The 10,997-nt window shown below is 37.7% G+C and overlaps 1 protein-coding gene across 2 annotated transcripts in view; it reads right to left on the reverse strand.

Annotated features, from left to right (window-relative positions):
- The window catches only part of LOC121385676, a 68,437-nt gene extending 58,765 nt beyond the window's left edge, over window positions 1-9,672 (reverse strand). The window contains exon 1 of one of the 2 annotated variants that reach the window (XM_041516446.1): window positions 9,108-9,672. In XM_041516446.1, coding sequence (XP_041372380.1) covers window positions 9,108-9,183 — 76 coding nt within the window. In that variant the 5' untranslated portion in view covers window positions 9,184-9,672. Of the gene's footprint in view, window positions 1-7,250; window positions 7,386-9,107 lie in introns of those variants that run through there. The other variant, XM_041516447.1, reaches the window with a different exon arrangement.
- Between the last annotated feature and the right edge of the window lie 1,325 nt (window positions 9,673-10,997).

Genomic DNA, 10,997 nt, shown 5'->3' on the forward strand with positions numbered 1-10,997 from the left:
CAAACACCCAAACAATAAGACCATTGCCTTCGGGGATGGGGCGGGAGGGGGGGGGGGGATAATCAAGCGTGCAGCGTACAACTAGTTGTCCGACTGAGGTCAGAGCTGGTTGTTTGATGGATATGATGGACCACCTTAAACCATGTCATTAGAGCAGACCTGCAGAGTGAAGAACTGTACTTGAGTAAATGTTGTAGCCAAGACTTAGCGATAAAGACCAGTTCCAAATATTTTGACTTAAAGCCCCCAGCGTAAACCGCACAGTGAGGGCTATGTGTAAAGATGTTTTGCCGCATAACGCGTTTTATCGTAAGTAGCAAATCAGTTGGACAAAACCCCGTTTTTATACAAAACGCGATATATCCATTGGATTAAAATCGCCGCGCCCATATCACAGGTATATACCTTCTATTTTATTTTGGAACATGGATGATTCTGAGCTGCTGGAAATTGCTGAATTGAATGAGAACTAAACACTTCCAGATTTGTGTAAAACAGTCCAAAGCTAAAAAGCCGCAGTGAAGCTGAACAAGTGACTTAGGTAAATTTTACTCGCAAACGTTCAAAATCCTGTACTTCAACATTCGTAACAAATAAATCAATAATCATCTATATTAATGAGTTAATTAAGATCAATTTATTTATTTATTTATTTATATACGAGTATTATTGACATTAACATGAGCAAACGATGCAAGATAGAACAAGTGCTAGAACATGGCCATACGTCAACTGGAGATGCGTAGTCCCCCACCCCACCCCCCACACACACCTCAGAATAATGTGTCCCTTTTATTATAAAAGTGCCATTTTTATCTTACTTGAAAAATTCTAAATTACTATACACTGAATCTGTTTTTACTGTCTTCTCGCTATATATATTTAGGTTTGACACGGCCTTGCAGAAAGAAATCTCTCTACCCGTTTTCTATGTAGACTAACGGTGTTCAGACATTCTTCCTCGTTAATTTAGGTTTTTCCTTCTCAAAACACTGTTGAGGTAATATAATGATAAGCATAATACTATTTTCTTATTTTATTTCAATATCTTCATGATTTAGCAATATTTATTTTTATGTCTGGTTTTGTAGAAAACAAAAGAAAATGGGGATATATCGCGTTTTGAACATCAATATATCAATATAATTATATTTATCGGAAAATAAGAGTGTTAGATTTGTGAAAATTGGTGTACATGGCAGTTGTATCGATCCATGTTATAATATCATACTTTTGCATTTATGAATCAATTAAGCAAAACATGGAACAAAAGGTGTCTTTTGTTAAGATCCAACAAAAATTGATATATCGCGTTTTGCATCTAAACTCTTCCGGTCACCCACCACAACTCAAGGTGCATTTCTCGTTCAAACATTGTCCCTAGAAAATAATTCCACTGAAATCATTGTAAAACAAACAGTCATATGCTGCTATACCAACTGTGTTAACAACACTACATATGACATCTTTCGTACAGGAGAGATATGTAAAAACAGAGCAACATGTTACTAGGATGATAATAACTTATATGCCGATGTCAAAGCACTTACATCAATGGTAAAAAGTGTTCCAGTCTGTCTCCCACCTAACTATTGCATATAGTTGTATTGTAAAGTTTGTTTGATTTACCAACACCACTAGAACACATTGATTAATTAATCATCAGCTATTGGATGTCAAACATTTGGTAATTCTGACTCTTGGTTTTCAGCAGAAACCTACCATATATTTACATTAGCATTTTCCAACATACAGGACAACACATATCATGGCTTTTGATAAACCAGTTGTGGTAGTATTGTGTGCACTAATGTGTTATATTTTATGAAAAATAATTATGAATGAATTGAAAAATGTTATGTAGTGGCATTCTATGCCACTTAAATCATATATGTGCCATTTTCTTGATCCACCTAAACACATTTCCTTGATCAGTCCATACTTGATTACGACAGACATACATTAAATGAAACGGTTAACTGCAGGGTTGGACCTGTTGTTAATATAGCGATATCGAAGGCTAACGACACATATATATATATATATATAATTTTATTTATTTTTTATGGGCGTCTGCAGGAATTGTTCCAGGTGGGAGGGTGCTAATAACATTAGAATTAAATATAATTGAATAAATATTATTTTTAATAGATTAATGTTAAATATTTACCATCCGTTAAATGTGATATACTAGTACGTAAACAAATACGTTTAGCTGGACCACAAATTGAGATACACATGCGAGACAGGTTTTTGGTGAATATTTTACAATCATATATGAGGTTTTCTGGTATATAGAACACAAATGCTGTAACTGACTGAACAGGGTCTCTTGTGGGAATCAAACATATGATAAAATGTTTATCTTTATTAGTATTATGTACATCAGAATACACTAATAGTAGAACTTTCTAAATCCATAGTTATTGTGGCTCCAATTTTACCTCAAAAACAACAGTTTTTATTAACGCAATTAAAATATTGAAAGCTGTCGTCCTTAGCCAACATTAATTGTTGTTCTCTTATCATTTTGACTAGGCGAGAGTAAGAACATTTCCTTAGCCAGTCATGGTTGAAACAAAATTAGGTGGGCTGTAATTCATTTCTCTGTGTAAATACTTATTCTATAGTAGAATGCCAACTTGCTTAATTGCTTGTAGGGCGGTATGTAGCCTAGTGGTAAAGCGTTCGCTTGATGCGCGGTCGGTCTAGGATCAATCCTCGTCGTTGAGCCCATTAGGATATTTCTTGTTCTAGCCAGTGCACCACGACTGGTATATCAAAGGCTATGGTCTGTTGGATGGTGCATATAAAATATCCCTTGCTACTACTTGAAAAATGTAGGGGGTTTCCTCTCTATGACTATATGTCAGAATCACCAAATGTTTGACATCCAATAGCTGATAATTAATAAATAATTAATGTTCATGTGGTGTCGTTAAACAACTTTTACTTGCTTGTTTACATGTTTAAAATACACTGTATTACTATAGCAATGTTTCCGATTTCATTGCGCGCGTGTGACTATGTAGGTTGCATAGTGCCATGAGAATTCTGTGTCAAAGTTCGAGGTGCGTGGTGAAATATTTACGGAGTAAAAACAGCTGTGGGTGTGATTGGTAGTAATATGTGACATTGATTATTTGTGCAAATACTGTTATCCATTGACGATAATTTTATTTCTCAATTTTTAAAAGATAGATCTTTTAAAGTTCGGGTGGGGTCGACTTTGTTTGACATTCACCCACAGGAGATGGGTGTGCCTCAAGGTAGTATCCTGTCTGTAACTTTATTTTCTGTGAAAATTAACAGCATCACCCAGTGTTTAACACCTGGTGTGGATTGCTTGTTATATGTCGATGATTTTCAGATTTGCTATAGATCGTCCAATATGAATATCATTGAACGTAAGTTGCAGCTTTGTTTGAATAAACTTCATCAATGGGCAACTGACAATGGCTTTATATTCTCAAAGGCAAAAACGGTTTGTATGCATATCTGCCAGAAACGAGGTCTCCACTTAGATCCTCAGTTGTTTTTGGACAAAAATCCAATTCCAGTTGTGGAGGAGACTAAATTTCTGGGGGTTATAATTGACAGGAAACTATCTTTTGTGCCCCATCTTAAATATGTTAAAAAGAAGGGCTTGAAAGCTCTCAATATTTTAAAAGTTATTGGTAATACCGAATGGGGAGCAGACCGAAAGGTTATCCTCCGTCTGTATAGATCTCTTGTGAGGTCTAAACTAGATTATGGATGCATTGTGTATGGGTCGGCACGCAAGTCGTACTTGCAGATGTTAAATCCTATACACAATCAGGGACTTAGGCTTTGTCTTGGTGCATTTAGAACATCTCCTGTAGAGAGCTTGTACGTTGATGCACACGAACCTTGTTTGGGTGCTAGACGTGCCAAGCTTTCTCTGCAGTATGCTGCCAAGATTAAATCTTTACCAAAACATCCAACACATGATGCGGTGTTTGATAACAAATATATGAAGTTGTTTGATGCAAGGCTAAATGCTATTCGTACATTTGGTCTTCACATTAAGCGCTTTTTGTCGCTTTCCAACATTGATTTAACTGACACTTTGGAAACTCCTTCATATTTTGTTTTACCACCCTGGTGTATTACACCACCTAAAATTGTGTTTGATCTGGTGCATCTGAAGACAGATCGTACAGATGCTGTAGTTTATAAACAACTGTTCATGGAAATTCAAGACAGGTACTGTGATTACATTCCTGTGTATACAGACGGATCACGGGATGGAAATTCTGTGGCTTGTGCTACAGTCTTTCCATCAGACACAATACTTTCCATGAGACTGCCTGACTCGGCATCAATCTTTAGTGCTGAAGTTTGGGCAGTCATTAAAGCCTTAGAAGAAATCAAAGATTCCATAGCATCCAAATTTATTATTTTTACTGACTCACTTTCGTGTCTCCAAGCTTTACGTAATATGAAGCTGGACCATCCCTTAATTGGGATGGTGATACGAAAGTGTGTCTTTTTATCTATTGCCAATAAAGATGTTGTATTTTGTTGGGTGCCCAGCCATGTTGGTATCAGGGGTAATCAAAGGGCATATTTTGCTGCCAAGTCTGCTTTGGATTTGCCTCATGCCAGGGTTGGTGTACCTTATACTGATTTTAAACTTAATATCAACCAATTTATCTTTTTGACTTGGCAACATGATTGGGACGGTGAGGTTGCGAACAAGCTTCATGCTATCAAGCCATTCATGGGAGAGTGGCAGTCCTCCTATAGACAGTGCAGGGAGGATGAAATAGTCTTGTGTCGTGCCCGCATCGGGCATACTTACTTGACCCATTCATTTATCTTAAAGAAAGATCCTCCACCTCAGTGTGAGCACTGTCAGTGTACTCTGACTGTGCGTCACATTTTGGTGGAGTGTCAGTTTTTGAAAGACATTCGAAAAAATATATCTGGACCACGAATTGTGATGGAATCCTTTCGATTCCATCCAGAACTTTTATTGCAATTCTTACGTGATACTGAGTTTTATTCTAAATGTTAATTATATCTATCTGTGATATTTGTATTTTTACACAGTCCTTTACACTGTGTTTTTATTTACCTGTTGAATTTTTATATTGATGTTGATCATCAATTTGTTTTTCCATTACCATAGTTTGACACCCAATAGCCGATGTATTTTTCGTGATGGTGTGTCGTTAAACATTCATTTATTCATTCATTCATAAATAGACTTTTATTTGTTATACACATGTTATACACTATATACCAGAGGTTGAAACTGATGCGGGGTACCCCCAAAAATGGAACTGCAATTTTCTACAAAACATTAATTAAATCTCTTAAATGGTTGTTAACACACCCTCTCCTCCACCCCACCCACCCACCCCCCACCCCCAACCCACCCCATTTTCTTGCTGGTAGATTAGATGTGAGGTGCCACACTTTTTATTGCTGTACTTTCTGGGTGTGTTGATACGCTGCTTATATCAGTTTTATTAGTAAACGTTAACATTATCGGCAATAGGAATTGATTTGGTCTATTAGAACCTGTAATCGATATGTTAGACTAACGTGTTTGTTTTGAATATGTGCGTATAGACTATAGACGTTGCGCACGGTATTTGCTACTAATTTACGTAACATCAAAAACGTCAGAAAAATGGGCAATTTTAAAAACGCTTCTATATTAGCGTTGGGTCAGTTTTGGTTTACTTTCGATTTTAATGCAAATGTTTCGTCGTGAAGCACTTAAGTTTATATACATTTCCCCCACATTTAATAAACGCTTCATTTTGTGTGGCCTACATACAGGTTATACTAATATTCCTTTTAGCTAAACACAGCGGACAGTTTAGACATATCATTGTATTTCTATGTAAACACTTCGATTATACCCACTATGTTTGCACAATGTTAATCAGTGATTACTCAGCTCAGATGTTTTGAAGTCGTATTTTGGAAAATTATAAGTTTGTTCTATTTCAAATGTCTTCGGTGTATGTGCGATGCCAGTTAAGTTCCAAAATGTTTGCTTAGTTCGCTATTACCATCTAACAGTCGTAAATAGTGTCAATAATATCAAGATGAAGTTGCTCTGGAATAGTGATGTTGGCAGCAGCACGGGCTTCTACACAGACATACTTCACTGCTACTGTATATACTGTTGCTGTTCTTCTGTTAATCAGTTTGTACTTGGTGGCCGAACCGTTAACTCTATCATAGTAAAGTCCTTTAAATACACCGACATTTTTCATAAAGCTACATCCACAGTCTTCACTTGCGTTTTCTTTAAGGACACTCGACAACTTAATCACTTTCATCAAGTAGTACTGAAATTCATTGTCATCTGCTTCTACAGCTATAACGGAACCTATCCTGATTAAAGTGCATATGTCGCAGCTTTGGTCTTCTTCAAAGTGTTCGGCGATTTTTGTTTCAGATACGGTCTACTTAACACTTCGATAGTTTCCGATCTTGTTAACATTTCCACATGTATCTATTTTCCCCAGCAAACAACTGTCACATTCGTAACATGACAAACATCGTGCGTTTAAAATCGTTGGTGTATCTGTCGTTACAATTTGATGTATTTTTCTGTTGTCACTTACTGGATTAAAGTTATTAAGTCTGTCCCGGGGGATATTTCCGCATAGAAAAATTTCCTACGTTTGTAACTACCCGATTTTGATATTTCTAGTGTATGACATTCAAACAAAAACAAATATTTAGCATTTTGAATGGTATGCGTACCACGCATCAGTAAACTCGTGCATAACTGTTGTATGAGAGCAAATATGTAGGAGATAATCGGAGACGAGTTTCTGGCAGTGATATGTAAAATGGCAGTCATGTTGTATATCAGGAGATACAACAAATAATTGTTCAGTGATTATTTTTGGATTTACAGTGGTATTCTAAAATTGCGTGACGATATAAAATAGTGATATGTATAGTCACCTCTGTTCTCTGAAAGTAATTAGCCTGTATTTCGTCTGTATGTGTGCGTGTGCGGCTGTGCGTGAGCGTGTGTGTGATTGCTAGTGTATGAGGGTGTTTGTTCATTGAAAACTATAACTATCGCACATTTATGTGAAACAGTGACATCATATCCATGGTCTCACATAACAGACCTGTCTTCAATTCTAAAGTACCCTGCTGTTTTCACTCCATACAATCTATATCTAACAAAAACATACTCTTTTACTAACACCAGTATTTACTGACCCACACTTCACCATACAACTTACATAATTTTCCGTATGCAACATGTGTAAATACGCCTGCTATTACCCAGTATATCCACACAGATCTCATGACGACGCCATTAGTTATCTCTCAGCAAGCAGGGAGATTTTTACCCACCCGTACACTCAATGCTCTACTTCTGTATTTATGTGGTTCGTGTTTACTCAGTAAAACGAAACGGGGACACGTTTTGTCAGAAGCTTTACAACCACAGAGTATGTGAACAAAGACGTTGTAGTTTGAATGTAATGAATATGAATGTATATATTATACATTATATATTATAGAGTCGAATGGAAGTCTGTCCGTTGTCTATATATGTGTGTGTGTGTGTGTCTGTATGTGTGTGTGTGTGTCTGTGTGTGTGTGTGTCTGTGTGTCTGTGTCTGTGTGTGTATGTGTGTGTGTCTGTATGTGTGTCTGTATCTCTGTGTGTGTGTCTATGTGTGTGTGTCTCTCTCTCTGTGTGTGTGTGTGTATCATCTGTGTGTCAGAATGACAAATGTTTGATGATTCATACATCAATGTGGTGTCGTTAAATAAAACAATTTGTTTTGTTCTCTGTCGGTCTCTTCTACTGTATTGTTTTCCTGTCTGTCAGCCTGTTTGTCTGTTTTCCTCTCTCTCTCTGAGAGAGAGAGAGGATCTCTCTCTCTCTCTCTCTCTCTCTCTCTCTCTCTCTCCTCTCTCTCTCTCTCCTCTCTCTCTCTGCTCGTATGTGTGTGTGTGTGTGTATTGTTTGTGTGTATGTGTGTGTGTTTGTGTGTGTATCATCTGTGTGTCGTTAAATAAAACAATGTCTTTTGTTCTCTGTCGGTCTCTTCTACTGTATTGTTTTCCTCTCTCTCTCTCTCTCTCTCTCTCTCTCTCTCTCTCTCTCTCTCTCTCTCTCTCTCTCGCTTTCTCTCTCTCTCTCTCTCTCTCTCTCTCTCTCTCTCTCTCTCTCTCTCTCTCTCTCTCTCTCTCTCTCTATATATATATATATATATATATTATATATATATATATATATATATATATATATATTCTGTGTGTGTCGCTCTCTCTCTCTCTCTCTCTCTCTCTCTCTCTCTCTCTCTCCTCTCTCTCTCTCTCTCTCTCTCTCTCTCTCTCTCTCTCTCTCTCTCTCTCTCTCTCTCTCTCTCTCTCTCTCTCTCTCTCTCTCTCTCTCTCTCTCTCTCTCTGACTGTATGACTCATTGAGCGACTGACTGACTCATTAAGTGACTAACTGACTTACTGACTGACTCATTGAGTAACTAATTGACTGACTGACTATCAGACACACTGACTGACTGACTGACTGACTGACTGACTGACTGACTGACCGATTGATTGATTGATTGATTGATTGATTGACTATTATTATTGGTATGCCTATCTGATTGATTGACTGACTGTCTGTGTCGGTTTATCTGACTGACTGACTGACTGACTAAGATGCTGTTTCGGTCGTATGATCGAACATCCTAGGTTGATTCATTCCCTCATTGCCCTACGATCGGTATATCAAAAGCCGCGGTATCTGCTGTTCTATCTGTGGGAAGTACATATAAAAGATGCCTAACTGCTAATAAAAATATATTGTAGCTGTTTTCCTCATAGATGTCAGAATTATCAAATGTTTGACATCCAATAGTAAATTAATCTGTTCTAGTGGTGTCGTTAAACTAAATAAACTTGAAACTTGAATCGATATACTAACTGTATTTATCTATATTTATCTGTGGTGTCTTTTTTCGCCTGTTTCCATGTGTACGTGTCTGGATGCCTGTTTGGAACATAGGACGGACGTAGCGACGGATGTATGGATATGTACGTAGTATTAAATTTTTAAAAAGAAACCAGAAATTAACTTACATAATGTTTCGTTAGCCGCACATACACAGAAGAGCATAGCACATATCCAAATACAGGTCATGTTGTTTCTCGCCATGACATTGTAAATGTTCAGCAACCAGGAAGAAACATGGCGCACACTTAAGTTTCTATAATATAGCAGGGCCGTGCCTACCCTAAAATAAATGGAGGTGCTCTAAAAATGCACAATAATAATTTATAGGGAACCCCCACTCACCCCACACACACACTAGTATGTGTTTAAAATGTATGGGTATGGATATATTATTTGTCGTGGGAGGGAGTCGGGGGTTTGGCGATAGTCCCATTGCCTGTTCGTCGGGTACGACCCTAGTTAGTAGCTCGTGCTTCCAGGGCACAAAAGAATATTTAGTTACGTTTGCTGCGTCGGATTCTGGATCTCTGTTACTGGGTCATAAACAAAGCATGTTGGTTAAGGACTACGTGAAGTGACTGGCGTTTTGTGCTTCTTCTTTTCTTTTTTCTTTTTTTCTTTTTTTTTATATATTTATTTATTTATTTTATATATTTATTTATTTATTTATTTATGTATTTATTTATTTATATGTATTTATTTATATTTGTTTATTCATTTGTTTATTTATCTCTGCTTGTTTATGTTGTTTGTGCTGTTTCAATGTTGCTGTAGTAATTGTTGTTGTTTTCCCAAATTGTTAATGTTGTTCTCGTTTTTAGAGAGAGAGAGAGAGAGAGAGAGAGAGAGAGAGAGAGAGAGAGAGAGAGAGAGAGAGAGAGAGAGAGAGAGACGGAGAGAGGGGGAGGGAGAGAGAGACGGACAGAGAGGGAGAGACGGACGGAAAGGGAGAGACGGACAAACGGAGAGAGAGGGAGAGACGGAGAAATGGAGACGGACAGACGGAGAGACGGTCAGATGTATGTATGTATGCATATATGTATTGATGTATAAATATCTATCAGGATTTCTGCCAATGGGTAAAACGGGTATGGCGCCATAACCAAATATACCGGCCTCGGTGGCGTCGTGGTAGGCCATCGGTCTACAGGCTGGTAGGTACTGGGTTCGGATCCCAGTCGAGGCATGGGATTTTTAATCGAGATACCGACTCCAAACCCTGAGTGAGTGCTCCGCAAGGCTCAATGGGTAGGTGTAAACCACTTGCACCGACCAGTGATCCATAACTGGTTCAACAAATTATGTGGTTTGTGCTATCCTGCCTGTGGGAAGCGCAAATAAAAGACCCCTTGCTGCCTGTCGTAAAAGAGTAGCCTATGTGGCGACAGCGGGTTTCCTCTAAAAAACAGTGTCAGAATGACCATATGTTTGACGTCCAATAGCCGATAAGATAAACAAATCGATGTGCTCTAGTGGCGTCGTTAAATAAAACACACTTTACTTTTTTCATGGCATTGCTCACTTGGAATTTGTTTTGTGATATTTAGCTCGCCTTGATTTTTACTCATGGCGAAAAATGGTATGTGTGCTATATTTATTAAACGTGCATTATCGAGTTTGTATAACAGTACATATTCTGTTACATACACCATGTGCGCATTTTTATCTCTTTCTCTGGCTTTTACTAAACAATGTGCTGCTTACTATATATATCACCTAGTATGTTTTGTTAAGGGCGAGACGTAATCCTGTGGTAAAAGCGCTAGGATCTAGGATCGATCCCCGTCGGTAGGCCCACTGTGCTGTTTATCGTTTCAACCAGTGCACCACGACTGGTATATCAAAAGCCGTGGTATCGTGCATATAAAAAGATATCTTGCTGCTAATGTAAAAATGTATCGGATTTCCTCTATAAATTACTAAATGTTTGTCATCCAATAGCCAATGATTAATAAATCAATTATCTCTAGTGGTGTCGTTAAACAAAACACACTTTTATCTTTGTACTGGTGTGT

This window comes from Gigantopelta aegis, chromosome 11 (genome assembly GCF_016097555.1).
Source record: "Gigantopelta aegis isolate Gae_Host chromosome 11, Gae_host_genome, whole genome shotgun sequence".
Taxonomy (NCBI): Eukaryota; Metazoa; Mollusca; class Gastropoda; order Neomphalida; family Peltospiridae; genus Gigantopelta; species Gigantopelta aegis.